General features: G+C 34.8%; 1 protein-coding gene across 9 annotated transcripts in view; it reads right to left on the bottom strand.

The window, feature by feature from the left end:
* Positions 1 to 24,632, bottom strand: part of FAM135A (family with sequence similarity 135 member A) — a 130,180-nt gene that overhangs the window by 86,671 nt on the left and 18,877 nt on the right. For 8 of the 9 annotated variants that reach the window (XR_010413669.1, XM_064597747.1, XM_064597748.1 and 5 more), the window contains one exon: positions 19,521 to 19,600. Coding sequence is in view for 7 of the 9 variants with exons in the window: in XM_064597747.1 (XP_064453817.1) it covers positions 19,521 to 19,600 (80 nt within the window). In the remaining 2 variants the exon portion in view is untranslated. Of the gene's footprint in view, positions 1 to 17,967; positions 18,227 to 19,520; positions 19,601 to 24,632 lie in introns of those variants that run through there. The other variant, XM_045867066.3, reaches the window with a different exon arrangement.

Genomic DNA, 24,632 nt, shown 5'->3' with positions numbered 1-24,632 from the left:
AGGATATAATGAGATGAACATATAGTATCATTTCGGAGATACTCTTGTCAAAGATGCATAACCTGAATCTAATCATGAGGAAATCACAGAGCAATGCAAATTGAAGGACGTTCTACAAATTAAAAGGATTATAGTCTTTACCAGTTTCAGGGTCATGGAAGTAAAAAAAAGACTGAGGAACTGTTCCATAATGAAGGAGACTAAAGAGACATAACAACTAATGACCATCCATGATTTTGAACTAGATCATTTTTCTATAAATGACTTTACTGGGACAACTAGCAAAACTTGAATGGGTTGAGGATAGATGGTAGTAACGTATCAACATTAATTTCTTGATTTTATTGGGATTATGTAGGAGAATGTTATTGTTTGGAGGAAATAGATACTGAAGTATATGGGGATGATGGAGCATCATGTTGGCAAATTACTCTTAAATGGTTCAGGAAAAAAAGTTATTTATACCACACGTACAATTTTTCCTAAGTTTGAGACAGTTCTCAAATATCTCAAAGGAAACCAAGTAGAAAGAAAACCAATTTGAAGTAGATCAGAAACTTAACTTCCATAATATTTCAGAGAAGAGCTGAGAAGGGGAAGAAATTTTCCTCAACGGAAAGTAGATTGTTTTTAAAGCACCCAGGTAATGTGAAATTAGAATCTGCTGCCTCAAAAACCACAAGTTTTTGCTACTGATTTCCTAAGGATGCTGCTCCAGCGTAGCCCTCTCAAGTGGGGGCTTCTACACTCCTACTACTACTGGACCTGGAGCTCCTTTATTCCTCACTGATGCTTTTAAACACCCTTGGTCTCTCCTTTCTAAAACCATCCTACCACCAGCTTTGAATCTCTTGGACAGTATCATTCACCGTCTCATTCATGTCTGCAGTCACTACAAACCCCGAAAGCCCTCATTTCTTGAAGGCTTTATTTCCTAACTCAAGGTCACTTTCTCCAAAACTACTCTAGCCATCACACCTCCTAGGTTCTCTTTCTCCTCTCCTTAAGTGTTCTTGCCTTCTAGCCCTCCTTAGCTCCTCATTCCTATAGTCATTCCCTAGACTTTTACATTACCATTGACTGCAATCCCTCTGTAATTTAAAGTTCAATCAATAGCCTCTCTCCAGGTTACTCTCTCTAATACCACAAGTTCAACAATCTTTGACCCCATTTAATAGATTCCATGAATCCTACACTCTTTTTTGCAATCCCTGTACTTTTCTCTCAAGATATCCCTTTCCTCCTTACCCATCCTAAATTCTATACTTCATCATTATCACTCATCCTTGCATAGATCCCAATTTGCTTTCTCATATCTGGCTAGATAAATCTCAACTTTTATAAATCGAACTTCCTACCCTGTACCCACATACATACTTGTACCCACAAGCTGAATGTAGCTGGGGAAAAATGCACAACTCCTCTGACCGTCTATACTTTAATTCATGATCACTAATCTCGAGTAGACCCTCAGTGCTGCTTAGCAATCATATTATATTTTCCAAATCCACTTTCTCTCCACATTCCTAGATGACTATTTTGTAAATTATTTTGTATCCTTCAGTCTCAACTGGGAACCCTGGTTCTTATTTCATGAGAAAATAATCAGAGAAGTTCTTTAAGCTCCATTATTACATCTACCTACAGATACACCTGGACAAATTCCCTATTTCTCTGTTCCCTTTTCTGTCAAAACTCCTTAAAAGATTTTTTGGTATTCAGTGTTTCTAATTCATCCCCTCTCATTCTGCCTTTAGTCCATTTTTGTGACAGCCAGTCTCCAAGATGGCTCCCAGTGAGTCTCACCTCCTGGTATCACATCCTTGTACAATTCCTCCAACAAAGTCCCAGGGTTGATTTGCGTGAATACAGCAGAAGTAACAGACTTCTTGAGAGACCCTGAGCCAGAGGCAAGCAGCTAAACAACTTCTAGATTCCAGACCCAAAGAAACTATGACATAATGTTTGTTTTAAATCAAGTTTGGGGGTAAATTCTTACACAACAATAATTAATTCACACGTTAAATAGGTTTTGGCACATGTAACTGCTCTTAGTAAGACCACTAATGTCTTCTGCTTTGCTAAATACAACAGTCAGTTCTCAGACCTCATCTTACCTGACTTACAATCAGCATCAGAAATAGTTACACATATTCTCACTCTTGAAACACTTCTTTAATTTGGCTACCTGGACATTACACTGTTTTGGCTCCTATTTCATGGCCTATCCCTTTTTAATAATTTTTTAGTCAACGTCATTGCCTCTACCAATAGGCTATATCCAATATTTACTGAGTGAGAAGGCTAGAAATGTTCCAACGGAAAAAGCAAACACTGCCATTAGAAATGCCCTAAAAGGGATTCTAACACAGGAATAAGAAACTGTGTACAAGATACATTATTCTAAATTGCATTGGAATGACAATAATTAACCTTCTGTGAAAATTACCTATATCCTCAATTAATATCAACACTTAAAGCTTTTAAAAAGATGAGCCAATGACTCTTTAATTTTATTCTCAAATCAGGAGCAATGGGCAAAAGATACGCAAGTTCCTCCTACTCATTCATTTACTCATCCAATCAACAATATCCATAAATATTTGTTAACTGAATACCTAGTATGTGCCATAACAGTCATCTTCTGGGTATTGGGACATACAGCAAAATAAAGAAATAAAAATCTCTGACCTAATGGAGTTTACACCCTAATAGGAGGGGGGATAAAGAATAAAAATAATAAGTAAATGATACACAATGTTTCAAGGTAATAAGTTCTACAAAGTAAAGAGAAAAGATGGTAAGAAAGGTAGCAGTTTTAAAAAGAAAAGTCAGGCAATGCTTAATTGAAAAGGTGACATATCAGCAAAGAACACAAGAGATTCATATGTCCTCTCCTCTACTATATGCCACTAGGTTGCTCTCCCTTGTTCACCTTCATAGAAGCCTAAAGGTTTATTCCATGGAGAAGATAAAACAAAGGCCCTCTGAACTTGAAGTCATGTGACAAAACTGAGTAGAGTATATGAACACAGGCATACAGACTACTGAATGCAGAGATACACAGAACTCCTCCTCTACTGGGTTTCCAGAGGCTGGCAGTTAGATTCTTACTCTCCAGGAAGGAAATAGAAAACATCTTCTCTGGCATTTCAAGAAGTGTAAGGAATCTAAGATTTTATCCTACTTGCAAGCTAACAAGCTAGCTGGCCACAATTTCATGGGTGCTGGAAGACAGGAGACTTCTAGGTCAGAGACAAAGGGCTTTGTTACTTACAGCACAGCAAGCAGCATGAGCTGCATGATCACAGCAGTTCCCCTTGTCCTTATTCCCCCAAGTTCCCTGGGGGTGACACACAGGCAAGCCCTAGTGGATGCTATGCATACAGTGTGTTTTAGGTCACAATAGAGGAAACTCTAAGCTTAGGAAACCTTAATCTTTTATAAGGGGCTATAAGAAAACCTGTCTAATCTTTGAAATAGAGACAGACATTATCTTTATTATACTGTATAGTAAACAAATCTAGCTTCTGCTCCAGACAGACAAACTATCTATATCTTCCAAAGCTCCTCACTTATACAAACATCCTTAAAAAGTTAGTTTGGAACAGAAGTCCTTCAGTGTCTCTGCTCACAAGATACACAGAAACGTTGAGAAACCATGAAGAATTATTTTCAACAATATATAGAATAAAATCTCAGATTCTTCACATTTCTTGACACATGGAATCTGACCAACCCAATACATCTATAATAGATATTATATGGATCTATTATAATAGATAAGATCTAAAGACAACTGACTTCAAAGATTCCTTAGCAAACGGCTCACCAGCATCACCCTATGCAAAGATCAAAGTGACAAGTCCCAGGTATGCTCTCAGAACTTCCAATTAACTTTCCTTTTGGTCATGTATATACAACTGAGGACTATCAGACACCAGAAGAAAGCTTCTACCATGCAAGTTAGAGACCAAAACAAAAAAGAAAAAAAAAAAAAACCTTAAAAGCCTATCAATACCATTCTTAGAGAAAACATATTGCATTTCATGAAACAAGAAAATGTTGCTATGATAGAGGAACACTCAGAAAACAAGAGCATTTGGATTTTAACAGAAAAGGAGAAGGGATCAAAGGTAAGGAGGAAAACAAGGAGGAAAGAGAGGAGGAAGACAGAGGGAAAGGTAAAAAAAAGGAGAAACAACAAAAGCAAAAAGCTCATAAAGGGATTAAAGTAGGAGAAATAAGTACAATAGAAAGTACAGAAGACAGAAAAAATGGAAAAAAATGAGAGAAAAAAAAAACACAACTAAAAATTAAGAGAACCAGTGATGATGATCCACTATTTGAATGACAGAAGTTCCAGAAAGAAAGAACAGAGAAAATAGATAGGGGAAAATCATTAACAAAATAAGAAAATTTCCCAGAACTGAAGAACATGTTTCCAGATTATAAGGGCCCAGTGAGTACTCAGAGACCCAAGGTACATCATTATGTGCCATCAGAACACTAGAAACAAAGAGAAGATTCTACAAGATTCCTAAAAGGGGAAAAGGGTCATATAGAGAGTGAACAATCAGAATGGCTTTGGAATTCTCAACAGTAATGCACAAACCAAAAGACAATGGAACAATATTTTCAGAATTCTGAAGAAAAGAAAGTTCCAACCTAGAATTCTATACTTAGCTAAACTTTCAAACAAGAGGAGAATAAAGACATTTTTAGACATGGAAGGTTTCAAAAAGTTCCTATGCCACTTTTCTCAACAAGATATTGAAATAGGCTCCACCAAAATGAGAATAAACCAAGAAAGAAAAACAGGTGTTAGTAAATAGATATACTGTGGAAGAGAGGCAAAGGGAATCCCTATGAAGATGGTGAAGGAAGATTCCAAAGAATCTCCTGCCTTATAGAACATGACTAATAAATATTGGATTGTGAGCCTCAACAAATAGGTATGTTGAGGTCTGTCATCTGAAAGATCCTTACTGCCATGGTACCATTTTATCCTAAGAATAAACACTTGGTTGGGGCGCCTGGGTGGCTCAGTCGTTAAGCATCTGCCTTCAGCTCGGGTCATGATCCCAAGGTCCTGGCATCGAGCCCTGCATCGGGCTCCCTGCTCTGCGGGAAGCCTGCTTCTCCCTCTCCCACTCCCCCTGCTTGCTTGTGCTCCCTCTCTTGCTGTGTCTCTCTATGTCAAATAAATAAATAAAATCTTTAAAAAAAAAAAAAAAAAGAATAAACACTTGGCCAGACTCATTTCACTGCTTGATTTGTCAAGGGTGAACTGATGAAGTTTCTTTCCTATTGACTAGATCATGAGAGGGCAGTCTTTTTACTGCACAGTTTTCTGCTTTGACCTACTCCTGAGAGTTGAAGGAGGAAAAGTTTAATGTTGTTTAGATGTAAATCAGCCTATTCCATGTGTTGGATAGCTAATACTTCATCACATTACAACCTTACCAGAAGTCCTGAATGTGGTGAGCTCTAAATTTCACACAATTCACTCCTGACCTTGCCCACTAACTTCCCCAAAGGGAAGTCTTAAAACTTTATCTATACAGAAACATACTATAACCCAAAGACTCTACTTAGCTTTTCTTCTGGGAGTCTTCTTTTAACAGTAGTGATACTGCACCTTTTTTATACACTGGGTTTGTACTTACTACTCAGTTTTTCCAGACTAAACCAGGTATATACTTGGGTAACATTCACAGGTGATAAAACTATTCAGAAAGCAAAAGAATGATTAACACAAAAATTAGGAGGGGTATACAGGAGCCTTTTATGGTACTAGTAATATTCTATTTCTTAAATGAAGGGTTGAGTATTTGGGTACTCATTTTATTATTTAATAAAATAATATGTTATATAATCTTCAAAAATGTATGACACATTTCACACAAAAATTTTAAGTATTTATTGTACAGTTACTCTGTGCCATGCATTGTTCTAAGCTAAGTAGATCAAACCAAGGAAAACAAAAAAGACCACTTACCCTGCCCTCATCTAATTCTATAAATTACATCTGTGCTGAGCATGACAGAGGATAGAGTGCTATGTTATCTTACGAGGGTAAACCTAGTCTGTGAACTCAGGAAAGGCTTTGTGGACAATATAGCATTTGAGTTGAAACTGTAAAAAAGAGTTAGTCAAATGAAGATGGAAAGGAAGAGAATCTGAAGAAGAAAAAGAAACTTCTTGAAGGCAAGGTCCATGTCTCACATATCTCTTACTTCATATAGCATTATGTACAGGGTCAGCACTTGTGGAGAAACTGGAACCCATGTACACTGTTGGTGGCAATGTAAAATGGTGTTGCCACTATGGAAAACAGTATGGAGGTTCCTCAAAAAATTAAAAATAGAGCTATGATATGATCCAGCAATTACACTTCTGGGCACTTATCTAGAAGAACTGAAAATAGGACCCTGAAGACATATCTGCACTTTCATGTTCATTCCCACATTATTCACAATGGCCAAGTGGTGGAAACAACCTAGATGTCATCAGTAGATGAAAGGGTAAAGAAAATGAGTTATATAATAGAATATTTTTAACCTTAAAAAAAAGAAGAAAATTCTATACTACAACATATGGTGAACTGTGAGGACTTCTGCTAAGTGAAATAGGCCAAACACTATATGATTCTACTTATATGAGCAATCTAATAAAGTCACACTTATCAAAGAAAGTAGAATGGTGGTTACTAGGGGCTGTGAGGAGGGAGAAATGAGGAACTGCTATCCAATGGTACAGAGTTTGAGTCATCCAAGGTTAAAAAGTTCTAGAGATCTGCTGACAACAATATGCATACAGTTAGCAACACTGTACTATACACTTAATTTGCTGAGGGTAGATTTCATGTTATTTGCTTTTTAACAAACACACATACAAAAGAATAAGTGCTTTACTCTGAAGTGTTAATATGTTAATATCCCATGCTAATTTATTTAGAGGAAAGTCCTGAGGTCTTAGTCCTAAGGTAAATACTAATCTTCCTAACATTCTGCAGTTGGGGCTGGGATGCCCAACTACCATAGTTGATCTGGTTACAGACCTTTAATTAATCCCTGTTTTCAGGCCCATTCTTACTTCCCTTCATCTGCTGTATCTTCCTGAAATCCCTGAAGGAAGGTGTCCCAAAAGGCAGTACAGCGCTCACTTCTGTTTTCTGTCCTGCAAAAACTTATTGAACTATTTTGCTATTCCTTTCTGTGTTTTATATTGCTATTACTAAAGAGTCTTAGAAACAAAAGACCCAAACATACGTGTATAGTCTGTTTATTGTCTTAAATCTGAAACCTTCTCTGCTTTTTAATATTTATTAGATGATAACCTCCATCCATGAGGTTGGGAACCACATATATCTTTTTCATTGCTTTAATTTAGGAGTGAGTACTACATCTTACACATAATGGGCTCTCAGCAAGCATTTATCAAAAACTTGAACTTTCACCTAACTTCTTAATTTAGTGCCCTAACTCCTTGTTGAAAGAACTCTGTTTTCACTTTGCCTATCAGTTATCTGCTAACCCAAACATCAGATCTACACTTTTAGAGACCTGTGATAGAGGCCTACAAACACTTATATTAAGTCATGATAATTTATATTTCATATTTTGTTCCTGTCACCATCTTGCATTTCCATTTCCTTTGGTTAAAGAGCTGGCATTGATATCTGTTATTTATTTTGTGAACAAGTGAGCATTCATTCAACTGTAACTTAATTAAGCTTACTAAAATATTGGGAACTAAGAGATATGAACATAAGTAAGAACCCTGCCCTTGTTTTCAGAGTTCCCAATCTAGTTTGAATAGAAACATTCAAGCAAATAATTGCACTACAATGTGATAATCTCTTAACTCCCTATTTTGGAGGCCAAAGCAAATGCCAATGTAATTATCACTATCTGTTATGCCAGGTAAAAAGACAAATAATGGCAGTGACAGAAAGAAACTACTGAATCTAGGTAAAGCAAAATGGAGGCTTATAACATCAAATGGACTCAAGTTTCATAAGTTATGCAGAGTTTATTGAAAGCTCTAACTCTATGGTGAGTTTTTCCTTCATGATTATTGAGGTTATTCAGTTACTGTTAACAGTAATGGATTAGTGACATAAAATGAATTGTCTCTAGCTGTGTATTTCTTTACATTTTCCTCATTTTTAAAAAGCATTCTTCTTTAATGATTCTTGATGTTTGATTGTATTATAATAAAATAAATAATAAAAATTGTAACATGCTAAGAGGTAAAAGATATTTATAGAAAGTGCTATGAAACATAGCAGAGAGGGGCGCCTGGGTGGCTCAGTCATTAAGCGTCTGCCTTCCACTCAGGTCATGATCCCAGAGTCCTGGGATCGAGCCCCGCATCGGGCTCCCTGCTTGGTGGGAAGCCTGCTTCTCCCTCCCCCACTCCCCCTGCTTGTGTTCCCTCTCTCTCTCTCTCTCTGTCAAATAAATAAATAAAATCTTTAAAAAAAGAAACATAGCAGAGAAAACTTTCAACTGGTAGTTACCTATGGCTTAAAAAAGGAGATAATGAGGTAGGGAAAACATGCACAAAATATGAGGTAAGTTAGAACTCAACAAATTTGAGAAAATGGAAGTGGTTTTATAGGGAGACCACAAGGAGATGGTGGGAAATAAAGTTAGACATGTAGGATAGGGTCAAATCATGAAAAATCTTAACAATTCAGCAAAACTGTCAAAATATTTCAGTGGGTTTCACAGGAAGCCCCTGAAAAGCTGGTGGCTGGGAAAAGCTTAAGGAGACAACTAATAGGGGAAAAACAGATGATTCTTCTATGTCAAAATATTTGAAGCTGTATTTCAAGTGGCCAATTTACTACTGCCAAGGCACAGTAACTGGGACAACCCCTCCTTACTTTGATAGCTAGCCTTTATTTCCAGCCCTCCTTTTTTCTTGATATTAATTTGTTCTTAACTGCTATCACCTTTATAAAAGCACAGGGTGGTGGTACGTAGGAATACATGTACACACAAAGAATTTTATTCAGAATAGATGGCCTTAGAAAAACTCTGGCCAAATACAAATAACTGGAAATTACTTTATTTTTCTGAAATTTCTTTTTTGTTCAACTAGGGTTGATTTCTTATTAGTCCAAATGCTTATCTAGTTGTGAAACTTCTACCAAAGTGGAGAGTATATGTATGTGTGTGTATATATGTATGTGTGTGGGTATATGTGTGTGTGTGTGTGTGTATATGTGTCTGTATGTATATATATATATTTTAAAGCAATAAGACGTTCTCCAAACATTATTGTTTGAGGTTTTACGCAATTTTCCCTTTCTCCTCATAAATAGCAGTCTTATAGAAGAACTACATAAAAATTTTTCCAAAGAGGACATCAAAATGGCCAATAAGCATATGAAAAGATGCTAATCAACAACACATAAGGAAAATGCTAATTTAATCAGGGAAATGCTAATCAACAACACAAGGAGGTATCACCTTACATGTATTGCAATGCCTATTATCAAGAAGACAAGAGCCAACAGATGCTAACAAGGATGTGGTGAAACCCTATACACTGTTGGTGGCAATGTACATTGGTCTGACCACTATGGAAAACAATATGGAGGTTCCTTAAAAAATTAAAAATAGATCTGCCATACGATCCAGCAATTCCACTTCTTGGGTATATAGCTAAAGGAAATGAAAACAAGATTTCAAAGAGATAAATGCACTCCTATGTTTACTGCAGCATTATTCACTATAGCCAAGATATGGAAATGATGAATGAATGGATAAAAAAGATGTGGTGTGTATATATATACACACACACATATATATACAGTGGAATGACATTCAGCTGTTAGAAAGGAGACTATCTTGTTGCCATTTACAACAACATGGATGGACCTTGAGCACATTATGCTAAGTGAGATAAGTCAGAAAAATAAAAAATGATGTATATCACTTATTTGTAGACTCTAAAAAAGTTAAACTCGTAAAAAACAGTAAAATGTGGTTAATAGAAGTGAGGGAGTGGGGAGATAAGATTGATGTTGTTTAAGAGTACAAACCTGCAAGGAGCAGTAAATAAGCCATAGAAATCTACTGCACAGTATAATAAATATAGGCAACAATACGGTGCTACAATTATGTAATGTCAATAAATATTGCTACAACAACAATCACAATAAGTAAATGTATCAAAGTAACACGTGGTATACCTTAAATTTACACATTATATATTAAGCTTATTCACTAAAAAAAAAGAAAAACAAAAAAGTAGCAGTTTTATTTTACTACTACTACTAACTACCATCTATAGAGCACTTACTATGTGCCAGGCACTGTGCTTTATGTATATTGTTAGTAATCCTTTAGGCAATTTTATAGGGCAGGGATTAATATATCTATTTTAGAGATACCATGGCTCTGATAATTTAAATAATTTACCCAGAAGCAAATGCCACTGCTGTTTGTCCCCAGAGCCTCTGTTTGGTCTTCTATGTCAGAGTGATAAAGTAGTTTCAATATAGGTATGCAGTTCACTCTTACACATATCACAGAACCCTTACACTAGAGTAAGAAGTAGCTGTCTCATTGGGGAAGAAAAGACTCAAAGGAGGTATAAAAAGGTTAAACCATATCACTGAGCTATCCTGTATATAAGTAAGGCTAATTCTTGAGAATTGAGAAAGAAAAGGCATATAAATGGTTGCTGGGCAACTCCTTCTTCATGACTATCTTTAAATCAAGTTGGTTCTGAGATCCTAAAGTCCAACTTATTTCAGTTTTTTAAGATCTGGGGCAATCTGGGATAGAAACAGAGGGCATGACAAAGGGAACCAATATTTACTGAGCATTATACCAGGTCTCTTTACCTAATTTTCTCATTTAATTTTCACAAACACACTGTTACACTATAAGACAGGGATTATTTTCCATTCACTAATTAGGTAATAACTGATTATTTCCATTTACTCAGAAAAAGTGAATAATTTGCTTAAGACCAAACAGCTAGTAAGTGGCAAAACGAGACTTGCTAGTGAGCGGCAGAACAAATCCAAATTCAAACACTATCTACAGATTAAGTTAGTTTTACAAGCACAGAAATTCAAGTGTAGGCACTTAGATTTCCTTGATAAGTTATAAATTCAGGGGTCTTTTGTGAGGTCTCTTCTTCCCTTTGGATATTTCTCTTCTTGCCCTTGGTAAGAAATATCTTTATTAATTAAAAAAAATTTTAATTTACTTATTAACACGAGATGTTATCCTATGTACTTACTATGCTGTACAATTATATAATCACAGGAAAACATCAAATTAACTTTATCATAACTTTCAGCTCTTTACATTAAATGGTTCACAAATAGCATAGTAAATGAGACAAAATGTGACTGCTTCTCATTCTTTCTCACATTATGAGAAGTCAAATCATAATATTTTACATGTATACAGCCCTTTACAGTTTGCTGAGAACTTTCACTTATTTAACATCCAACCACCTTGTAAAGCAGGTAACACACTTACCAGATGAGAAACTGAAGCTCAGAGAGGTTAACTGAGTTTTCCAAAGTAACATAAAAGGAAGCTGGTAGGCTGATTCCAAGTCACTACTTTGTTAACTACAACAGAGCTGTATCTCTGAATATACAAACTTCTAAAATACCTAAGATATACCTATAGTCATCTCTAAATCACAGGCGACCCAGATCAATACCACAATGGTAACTAGATTTGTCTTGTCTTGCCAGAAACTTAATTAAGACCTTCCTTTTTTATGTTGGATAGTCATTTCAATTTTATAAACACTTTCCCTCTCGTGTTACCATAAAAATGAAAATGCTATTTACTTGTTTTCGACATTTGGAATCAACCCAGAGACAGAGCACATTAAGATTTAACTACAGTTACAAAACAGAATTTGAATGTTAGCAACCTTGATATTATAAAAGAAAGGATATACTTAACAGGTTGAAAGGTGGAGGAAAAGAGAAAATTTGAAAAAAGAGGCAAGATTCTTTATATCCTTACATTACAAATATTGGCTAAAATAGGAAACAGAAGTTTAAACAATATATTATTTAACAGTAACTTCAAAGTCAAAGAAAGATATGGGAATAATGGTATCTCTTAAAAAGTAGGGGGAAGGAAGGGAGGAAATAGTTTATGATTCAGTTGCATTCATCATACCAGGAAGTGAAAATGTCTGTATAAAGGAAAACATTAGAACTAGAGAAATAGTTAAAAGTGGATGCATCTAAAAAAGTAACTATGTTTTCATGAGAAATCTTTCTGGACTAATAAATTTTCTAACTATTTGTATTATTTTCGTAAAATTATTTTTTCAGAAAAAAGGGATGGGTGGATATTAATAAGCAAATGAAACAATATATGTTTCCTTTAAAAAATACTATTATTAGAAATGGGGAGTTGTTATTTGAACTTTTTATCAAAATTGTACATAGGGCTCTAACATGTCAAACTGGGGCCAGTTTCTTAGAACAAGCAATGACTTCTTTGTTGTAGAAGTCTGTGAATATTCTTATTAATCAATTTTCAACAGCCCTATAAATACTCATTGTCTTTTATGACTGATGCTATTGTAGATGACAGCTATTTCCTGACTCAAACCCCTCACTGTCAGCACAATTTCATGCTGGAAATAATTTAAATGTGTTGCAATAAGCTGTATAATACCATCTAATTCCTACCGCATCTAACCTGCCTTTCTGCAACTCACAGACAAAATCATTACTTTCTTTCTTCTTATACAAGGTTTTCAGAAATACACATAAAGTGTAGGAATTATGGTAAAATACAGTACTGGAAAGAAAAGATCTTGAGGTGATAGTACAAATCAAACAAGAAAAATAGGATATGTAATAGAGAAAATCCAAGCCCCTAAAAGAAGTGAATTTTTAAGAAACAGAGGTAAAAAGAGAACACACAGGATAAAGAAAAACTCCCCCAATATGAATATATTTATGTTATCAAGGATGAGTCTAGAAATCAATGATATGTATTAAAATAAAGTCAGCCAAATTCATAGGAGTAACTTCTGGAAGCAGAAAATTTTGGGAAGGATAACTTTTCCTAACAAATTTACCAATATTAAAAAGATACATACTCTGGGAACTCTTAAATACTATTTTAAAATGAAACAAACTTGAAGGAAGTAGGACATAAAAAGAGAACCGAATCAATATCTCTAAGACTGGAATAAATTTGCTGCCTTCTTTGCATGTATGAGCTAGCGCGCTCTCTCACTCTCTCTCTCTCTCCTTTTTTCAAGATTGCTGGTGAAGTAAACCTCACCTGGGCATGAGAACATTATTTTGGATGTACCATGCCTGTGAGCCTTAATAAGTCACCAACTCCATCAACCAATGTCCTCTATAATTTTCATATGAACTTAAAACATTTAACATGATAGGCTATTATGGGGTACACTGGCAGGAAACACAACTGAAATACCAGATTTACCTTATCATAGAGATGTTCAGAGGATGAAACAAAAACCTATGGAACACTACACACATATAAAAGATGATCATGCTGGGAATGGTACTGGGATGGGGAAAGTAGCATATCTCATAATCGGTTAAGGGTCATTTGTAAAAATCCACACATATTAGTGTATACTACAAACAAGAAAAATAAGATATTCTAAATTAGAGAAAAACAAAATACACTGATACAACATTAGGATAAAAAAAGGTCTTCAGAAATTATATTAGGTATCACATTTTAGACATGACAGGCAAAAGTTTGCTGATTTGAAAAAGTATGAAAGAAATTATATTTTTCTTCTTCTGTTCAAAATCTAGTTCTTGTGCTTTCCATTTTGGCTGTATAATTAACTGAAAAACAATGCAACCTCTTAAAAATATTCTTGTATAATGCTATAAAAATACACACATAAATAATGTTTTCACATACAAACTAAAAATCATATATTATGGAATTTTATTGCTTTTCAAACCCAGACTTCTCTTTTATTTTTTTTTTTAATTTATTTTTTTTTTTAAAGATTTTATTTATTTGACAGAGAGAGATACAGCGAGAGAGGGAACACAAGCAGGGGGAGTGGGAGAGGGAGAAACAGGCTTCCCGCGGAGCGGGGAGCCCAACGCGGGGCTCGATCCCAGGACCCTGGGACCATGACCTGAGCCGAAGGCAAACTCTTAACGACTGAGCCACCCAGGCGCACCCCCCAGGCTTCTCTTTTAAAGACTGGTGTCTGCTATAAACTATTTTTAAAAGATACTTCCTTCCACACAGTCGTAAATTATCAGATAATGGACATTTCACAGTCAATACTACAAAGTTAACAGTATTAGAAGCTGAAATAGCAACAATGACTAAATCTGGATTTACAACTAATTAAAAACAAACCGAAATCACAGTGTCCAGGAAAAAGCACTTAAAAAGAAAGTACTCTATTTGGGTATTTCTGAAATACTATTTGTCATAATGTTAAAATAACATTACTCTGTAAATGGCATTAATTACATGTAATATTTCTGTCATACAAATAATCTAGAAAGATCTCAAACAACTTAACTTTACATCTCAAGGTACTAGAAGCATAAACTAAGCCCAAAGTTAGCAGAAGGAAGGGAATAACAAAGATCAGAGTGGAAATAAATGAAATAGAGACTAGAAAGACAATAGAAAAGTTCAATGAAACTAAGTGATGGTTTTTTGAAAAGATAAACAAAATCAACAAACCTTTAGCTAGAATATGAAAAAAAATGATTCAAATAAATATAATTATAAATGAAAGACACTACAACTAATACCACAAAAATACAAAGGATAAGAACAATTAATGCCAACAAATTAAATACACTAGAAATGGATAAATTTCTAGAAACATACAACCTTACCAAGACTAAATCATGAAGAAACAAAATCTGAACAGATCAATAAGAGATTGAATCAGTAATCAAAAATCTCCCAACAAATAAAAACCCAAGACCAGATGACTTCACTGGTGAATTCTTTTTTTTTTTTTTTAAGATTTTATTTATTTATTTGACAGAGAGAGAGAGAGACAGCGAAGAGGGAACACAAGCAGGGGGAGAGGGAGAGGGAGAAGCAGACTCCCTGCCGATCAGGGAGCCCAATGCGGGGCTCGATCCCAGGACCTGGAATCATGACCTGAGCCGAAGGCAGACGCTTAACGACTGAGCCACCCAGGCGCCCCTTCACTGGTGAATTCTACCAAACACTTAGATTTGAATGAATACTAATCCTTCTCAAATTTTTCCAAAAAATTGACCAGGAAGGAATACTTTCAAAATCATTTTAAAAGGCCAGCACTACACTGATACAGAAGGCAGACAAATACACTACAAGAAAAGAAGAATTACTGGCCACTACCCCTGGAACACTGATGCAAAAACCTCAACAAAATACTAACAGACCAAATTCAAGGGTACTTTAAAGGGATCATTTAGTATGGCCAAGAGATTTATCCCTGGGATGCAAGGATAATTTGACATATGCAAATAAACATGATATACCATATTAACAGAATGAAGAATAAAAATCATATGATCATTTCAGTAGATGCAGAAAAAGCATTTGACCAAAGTCAACATATTTTCATGATAAAAACTTCAATAAAGTAGGTAAAGAAGAAATGTACCTCAACATAATAAAGGCTATATAGGACAAGCCCACAGCTAACATCATACCCAATGGTGAAAAGTTAAAATCTTTCCTCTAAAGTTAGAAACAAGGGCACCCATTCTCACCACTTCTATTCAACATAGTACTGGAAGTCCTAGCAACAGCAATTTGGCAATAAAATGAAATTACAGGCATCCAAATAGGAAAAGAAGAAGTAAAATTATTTGTGTGCAGATGACATGATCTAAAGACTCCACCAAAAAGCTGTTAGATCAACAAATGCAGTAAAGTTGCAGGATACAAAATCAACATACAAAAATCAGTTGCTTGTCTATATACTAACAATGAACTTTTCAAAAGAGAAATCAGAAAGCAATCCCATCACTGTGTTATTTACCTGAAACTAATATAACATTATATGTCAACTATACTTCAATAAAAAATAAATAAAAGGTAATTGTTCTGTGCATGTTTATTTCATAAATGTAAAACCACTCAATTATTTAAAAACAGGAAAAATTCCATTTACAACAGCATTGAAAATAATAAAATACTTAGGAATAAATTTAACCAAGGAAATAAAAACGTGTATATTAAAAACTATGACACTGATGAAAGAAATTGAAGAAGACACAAATAAAAGGAGAGATATCCTGGGTTCTTAGATTGGAATAATTAATATTGTTAAAATGTCCACACTACCCCAAGTAAACAGATTCGATACAATCTTTATCAAAATTTCAATGGCATTTTTCACAGATATAGAAAAAATTATCCTAAATTCATATGAAACCACAAAAGACTCTGAATGGCCACAGCAATCTTAAGAAAAAATGAACAAAGCTAGAGACATCACACCTCCTGATTTCAAGGCTATAATATTACTATTAAAAGGCTACAGTAATCAAAACACTATGATAATGACATAAAACATGTACACAGGCCAATGGAAGAGAATAGAGCCTAGAAATAAACCTATACACACATGATCAACTAATCTTTGACAATGTACCAAAAACATATAATGGGGAAAGAACAGTCTCTTAATAGTGCTGAGAAAATTAGATATCTACATGCAAAAGAATGAAACTACACCCCTATCTTACATCACTCACAGAAATTAACTCAAATTGATTTAAAGACTTAAATTTAAGACCCAAAACCATGAAACTCCTAGAAGAAAACATAGGAGAAAAGGTCCTTGACATTCATCTTGTAAATGATTCTTTGGATTTGACCCCAAAAGCAAAGGTAAAAATAAACAAGTGGGATTATGTCAAACGACAAAGCTTCTGCAGAGTAAAGGAAATCATCACTAAAATTAAAAGACAACCTATCAAAAGTGGAAAAATATTTGAAAAAATCATATATATCTAAGGAGATTAATATCCAAAAAAGAACTCACATAGCTCAACAGCAAAAAAACAGTCTGATTAAAAAAATGGCAGAAGTTCTGAATAGACATTTTTTTAAGAAGATATACAGATGACTGACAGGTGCATATAAAAAGGTGCTCAACATCACTATCACCAGGGAAAATGTAAATCAAAACCACAAAGATGGGGCACCTGGGTGGCTCAGTTAGTTAAGCATCCAGCTCTTGGTTTAGGCTTAGATCATGATCTCAGGGTTGTGAAGATTGAGCCCCATGTCCTGCTCTAAGCTCAGCGGGGAGTCTGCTTGAGATTCTCTCTCTCCTCCCTCTATCCCTCCCCGGGCTCGCTCCATGCATGGGTGCACTCTCTCTCAAATAAATAAATAAATAAATAAATAAATAAATCTTAAAAAAACACCACACACACACACAAAGAGATATTTGCTTATACCTGTTAGAACTGTTATTTTCAAAATGTCAAAATATAACAAGTACTGGTGAAGGCATGGAGAAAAGGGAACCCTTGTGACTGTTGGTGGGAGTGAAAATTGGTGCAGCCACTACAGAAAACTGTATGGAGGCTCCTCAAGAAATTAAAGTTACAACTACCATGATGATCCAGCTCATGGGTATATGTTTGAAAGAAATGAAGTGAGTATCTCGAAAAGAAATCTGCACTACCACGTTCACTGCAGCATTATTCACAATATCCAAGATGGAAATAACCTAAGTATCTGTCAGCAGATGAGTTTATTAAGAAAATGTGGTCTCTCTCTCTCTCTCTCTCTCTCTCACACACACACACACACAGAGGAAGGCAGGGAGGGAGGGAGAGAGAGAGATATCTTATTCAGCCATAAAGATGGAAATCTTGCCATTTGCAATGACATGGATGAACCTGGAGGGCATTACACTAAGTGAGATAAGTCAGACAGACAAAGACAAATAGTGCATGGAATCACTTACATGTGGAAACAAAACAAAACAAAACAAAAAGTTGATTTCATAGAAACAGCAGAATTGTGCTTGCCAGGGGCTACAGGGTGAGAGAAATGGGGAGATATAGGTCAAATGGTACAAACTTTCAGTTATGAGTAAGCTCTAATGCACAGCATGGTGACTACATAAATAATAAAGTCTTGTATACTTAAATTTGCAAAGAGTAGATCTTAAGTGTTTTCACGACACACACCCAAAAGAGTGAACTATGTGAGGTGATGGATATGCTAATTATCTTGATTGTGGTAATTATTTCATAATGTATATATAACAAATAATTTGTATACTTTAAATATACACAATTCTATTTGTTAATTATTTCTCAATAAAGCTGAAAAAATAAAAAGGGAGCCCAGAAAAAAAGGTCTATTTTTTTCAACTGGCAACTTTAGAAGATATACTAGGCAAGACATTTAGTCTAGTAGATTAAGGAAGTTCAAAAAGGGAGGGCCAAATCTGTCTTGCAATATTAATTATTTTAACCTCTATGTTTCATAGAAAGTAGGCTTACAAAAGTCCAACTGACAATAAACTACACTTTAATATGTATGCCAGGCCAAAAAAAAAAATACTGATTTTTTTTTTTTAAAAAGGAAAGAATGTACATATTTTTGGTCATAAGCAATAAACCTCCCTGAGCATTTTGAGAGTCTTCAGGAAGATGGAATAAACTCTCCATTATGTAAAACTCATTAAAATCTATAAACCTAGCATTTTAGCACCCACAGGATGCTAAAAAGATAATCCTAAACACTTCAAATTCCCAGAATATTTTCTTCAGTTTTAAAATAGACTGAATTATGCTCAGCATAGCTTTAGTGTTAGGTATATTTTATTATTTATGATGTTTTCAAAACTCATAATTCATATTTGACATATATGATAACTCTCTAGAATGTTTCATTAACCATTTCATTTCCTAACTTCATAGAATGAAACAGTACACTGTATCAGGAAAGCTGAAAAAATGCTGATTATATCAGGACCACCAGTTTTGGTTCAAACATTTTAATGCTGGTGTCTCTCCATAGAATATAAGTAAATAACCGAGCTACTATAACATATCTACCTTATACTGTATACTTTACTTTCTGCATTTTGTTTTTTAGAGTAGTTAACCCAGACCAAAAATGTGGTTTAAAAAAATTCTCAAAGGCATACTATAAAACTATCATAAAACACCTTTGTAATCATATATCAAATTATATGTCCACATTCACTGTGTATTTTTAAAAAGTACATCTTACATGATATAACTGACACCACCCCTACTTATGTTTGTTTTTGTGGAAATTTTACATACATTCTTTCATATGCTCATCATAAGAAATCTAAGAGAAAGACAAGGAACCTATAATCAAGCCTGTTTTACTGAGGCCTCAAATATATTTCTTATTATAATGATACTCGTTGGTATCTTATATTTGTAATTAAAAAAATAAAAATAATTAAAAGTTATCATTGCCATTATAATGTTGCTTCAGACTTTTCTTAAAAGTTAAAAACATTCCTTGGCTTACCTGCTGCATGTAACAAACTAGCTTCTACTCTGTGGGGAACTCGTGGTGGAATTTTCATAGATGCACGTATCTGGTAAAAACTAAAGGAAGATAGACCAAAAAAATCATTTCAAAATATATTTTAAAATATGCAATGACCCAATTTCTATATATCCGTATGTATTAAGTAATAAATTTGGTCTGCTTATCTCCATGTCCCATAATATTTATTTATTTATTATTTATTTTTTAAAGATTTATTTCTTTATTTTAAAGATTTTATTTACTTGGGAGAAAGAGGGAGCACGCGAGACGACACTCGCACCAGAGAGCGCAAGTAGGGGGAGGAGTAGAGGGAGATGGGCAAGCAGACTCCGTGGTGAGCAAGGAGCCAAGGCAGGGCTCAATCCCAAGACCCCAACATCATGACCTGAACTGAAATCCAGAGTCAGCTGCTTAACCAACTGAGCCACACAGGTGTCCCTCCCATAATATTTAATACTGGTGAAAGACAATACATCAGGTCTACATCAAATATCAGCAGCATGCTATTAGATCCAAAGGGAAATCAGCATGTATAAAGATGAATTAGAGAAACAAAAGAAATGTATTTGGTATTTCTTACTTCAAATGAGAGAATGGCCTAGCAACCAGAGGAGTTAGTAAGGCATCTAAGACTTTCATGGTCTAATTTGGTTATTCATTTTTTTCTTTTAAAACATAATAAAGATAAATTTTTCTTAAGCATAATTTTGAGAAAATACAGATTATAATGGTTTTTGAAAACTGGCTTAATACTATAAATTACAAAATAAAGACATGTATTTGGTTTAAAGAATTCAGCATTTTTTCAAGGTCAGGGCTACTTGTTTATATACTTTTATTTATTTATTGTACAGGATTTTATAATATTTATATCTATATATAGAAATCAACCAGTCATTAGTAATAACAGTTTACATAGAATAAAAAATTTGAGGTAAACATTATAATATGTTTGTGTTTTAACAACATTACATTGCAAGTATGTATACGTAATGGAGGATACACACATCTATGCGCACACACACACACACACACACGAGACACACACAGGATTACTAAAAGCTAAATCAAGATTACAAATCAGGATGAGTTTAGATGTACACAAGGGAATTAAATATTTTGTTTATTTTTATTTAATAATTTCCTAAGTAGTAGTTTAAAAATATTAAATTTGTAAATAATACAAAGATTAAAATACATAAATATATTACTACTATTACTTATAGCAAGGTATAGCATTGGAGAGAACATATGGTCAGGTCACAAAGCCAGAATTAAAGAGGAGTGAATGAAAGGCTAGCCAATTAAATCTATAACCCTGAAAGTCACAATTTGGCCTTAAAGAAACATGGCAAAACACCATAAACAGAGAGAGATAATTAGTTGAGATTAAGATAAGGTCAGATTGAAAACATGAGATGACTAAAACCAAAAATCAAAGTGGAATCACAGGAGCCTTGGAACCAGAAGAGAACAAAGCTTTCTAGGAACTATTCAACTTCCCATGCTGAGAATTTTAACTAAAGATTAAGTAAAATTAAAGAAAACACAAGCAGTAAGCTCCTTGACATAGATCTTGGTGATAATTTTTTTGACTCTGACACCAAAAGCAAAATATAAGCAACTGGAACTACATAAAACTAAAAACTTTCTGCATGGCAAAGGAAACCATCAACAAAATGAAAAGGAACCTACTAAATGAGAGAAAATATTTGAAAATCATATATCTGATAAGGGGTTAATATCCAAAATAATTACAAAGAACTCATACAACTCAATAGTAAAAAACAAAACAAACAACAAACAAAAAAAACCCCACCAAACAAACAACCTGATTAAAAAATGGGCAAAAGAGGGGCACCTGGATGGCTCAGTCAGTTAAGCCTCTGCCTTTAGCTCAGGTCATGATCCTGGGGTCCTGGGACCGAGCCCCGCGTGGGGCTCCCTGCTCAGCGGGGAGTCTGCTTCTCCCCCTCCCTCTGCCTCTGCCTCCCGCTCGTACGCTCTCCCTCTCAAATAAATAAAATCTTTTAAAAAAAAGAAATGGGCAAAAGATCTAAATAGACATTTTTCCAAAGAAGCCAATTAGGTATATGAAAAGATGCTCAACATCACTAATCATGAGGGAAATGCAAATTAAAACTACGATGAAATGTCACCTCACGTCTTTTTAAATGACTATTATCAAAATATCAAAAGATAAGTGCTGAAGATGTGGAGAAAAGGGAACCCTTGTGCACAGAGAATATTCCCACATAGTGGGAGTATGAGTTGGTATAGACACTATGGAAAATTATATGGAGGTTTCTGCAAAAATTAAAAATATAACTACTACATGATCCAGCAATTCCACTATAGGATATCTGCCTGAAGAACATGAAAAAAATAATTCAAAAATATATATGCACCCCTATGTTCATTTTAGCATTATTTACAATAGTTAAGATATGGAAACCATCTAAGTGCCCATTGATCAATGAATGAATAAAGAAGATGTGATATATATACAATGGAATACTACTCAGCCATCAAAAAGAATGATAGCCATTTGTGACAACATGGATGGACCTTGAGAGTACTATGCTAACTGAATTAAGTCAGAGAAAGACAAATACTGCATGATTTCACTTACATATTGAATCTAAAAAACAAAACAAACAAAACAAAACTAGACTCACAGATATAGAGAACAGACTGATGGTTGCCAGAGGGGAGGAAGGTTGGGGGGAGCAAAATGGGTGAAGGGTATCAAGAAGTACAGACTTCCAGTTAAAAAATAAGTCATGGGGATGTACATATAAGATGGGGAATAAAGTCAATAATACGGTATTAACTTTGTATGGTGACACATGGTAAATAGACTTATTGTGGTGATCATTTTGCAATGTAGACAAATGTCAAATCACTATGTTGTACACCTGAAACTAACATAATATTGTATGTCAATTATACCTCAATTAAAAAGCAAAAATATGCTTAAATAAACAAGTCAAGCAATGTATCTAAAAACAATGATCCTCTAACCGTTAGATTTTTGAAAGATCAGAAACATAGTAATAGTCTTCAAAAGTCCTCAATGGATAGGGAAACCAGATTGTAGATTAAGAGAAAACTAATGAAAGCAGCAATTACACATGCTATGTTTATGATGGTTGGCAATAAAATGGAATTATAATTCACTTAATCTTTATCTCCAGTTCCAAGCCTCCAATTAATTATGAACTGTCTCCATTCGGATATCTTACCTCAAACTCAGCGTATCAAAATGAACAAATCTTCAACTTCCTTATTTATTTCAATACTACTAATATTGTGCAAGTCAATAAGATTTAAAACTTCAACATTAGTTTTTAAATTTCTTATTAAAAATACCCAATATGCAAAAAGTAGAGCATGAACCCATATGCCCATACCCATTTTCAACAATGAAAAAGATTTTTTTTTTTTTTTTTAAGATTTTATTTATTCATTTGACAGAGAGAGACAGAGAGAGAGGGAACACAAGGAGGGGCAGTGGGAGAGGGAGAAGCCGGCTTCCCGCTAAGCAGGGAGCCCAATGCGGAACTTGATCCTGGGACTCCAGGATCATGACCTGAGCTGAAGACAGACACTTAACAACTGAGCCACCCAGGTGCCCCAATTAAAAAGATTTTTTTTTTAAGATTTTATTTATTCATTTGACAGAGAGAGAGAGCACAAGTACGCAGAGTGGCAGACAGAGGGAGAAGGAGGCTCTCCGCTGAGCAGGGAGCTGGACACGGGGCTCGATCAAAGGACCCCAGGATCATGACCTGAGCCGAAGGCAGCCGCTTAACTGACTGAGCCACCCAAGCACCCCAAAAAGATTTTTATCATATCTGATTCATCTGTACTTTTTCTTTGCTGAGCCACTTCAAAGTAATCTTAGATATCACATATATTCACACATCTACATACATATTTTTAATGCTTTTTCAATCTCATCTTCCATATAGAATCAATCATTAAATCCTACTATTCTTTCTCCAACACGGCTCACAGAAATTAGTAACAAAAAAATAAAAAATGTTATTTTAGTAGTAGTATGAATGTAGTAGTAGAATGTAGTAGTATTAGTAGAATGATTTTTAAGTCTCTGATTTTTTCACCCGTCCTGGTGTCCACACATCTTGCAATGTGACTTCCAATAAAAAGTGGAGTTTATTTCCCTACCCTTAAAACTGGGCTGCCTAACTTGTTTTGGGCAATACAATGTGGCAGAGATGACAATGTGCTAGTTCCAAGCCTAGGTCGTAAAAGGTCTTGGATAGTTTCTTTCTCTTTGGACCCTGCCTCCTCTGTGAGAATAAGCTGTAGGATGAGAGATCATAAAACAGAGCTGAGTCCACTGAGATAAGGCCATTCTGTAATGGCTAGAACCCAGCCAACCCGCCAGTTGAGTATGAATTCATAAGTGAGCCCAGCAAAATCAGCCAACCCAGCCCAGAACAGAACCATTCAGCTGATCCAGACTTGTGAGCAAAAATAATTGTTTATTGTTGTGATGCCACAGAAGCTTTGTTTGTTATTAGCTGCATTATTGCGGCAATACAAAACTAATACAAAAATTGGTAACTTAGAAGTAGTGTGCACCATAACAAAAATTTAAAATATGTGGCATTGACTTTGGGACCAAAGTAACAGTTACAGAGGCAAGAAAAATGAGTAAATTATAGAGATTTAAAAAATCATAACCTATGTTATATAGTGATGAAATTTTTGGTAAATACACTGTCAGCAGTAACTTAGAAGAAGTTAGACAAGAAACTTTGGGACTTGAGCAAGCTAATTTCCAGGGAGAATGCTGAAAATGTCAACTGGTTACTCCTTGCTAGGTATAATAAGGTTCTGCCAGAAAGAGATGAGCTAAAGAAAGAACTGGTCATTTTACAAACAGAATCTAGAGGGACTATAGATGGATCAGGACTTGCTAGATTGGAAAACAAAACTGGTTTTCATCTTCAGTCTCCCTAAAGATTTTAAAAATAAAATGCTGCCACGGACAAAGATTATATCAAGGGAGTGGCTATAAATCCCTTTCTTAAGATTTCTAAAGAAATTAAAGCAGTG

Source organism: Mirounga angustirostris, unplaced genomic scaffold (genome assembly GCF_029215605.1).
Source record: "Mirounga angustirostris isolate CCGP_5_RB_7025 unplaced genomic scaffold, mMirAng1.0.hap1 SCAF_8, whole genome shotgun sequence".
Taxonomy (NCBI): domain Eukaryota; kingdom Metazoa; phylum Chordata; class Mammalia; order Carnivora; family Phocidae; genus Mirounga; species Mirounga angustirostris.
Note: the sequence above shows the minus strand (reverse complement) of the source record. Positions and strands in the feature narration are given on the sequence as shown.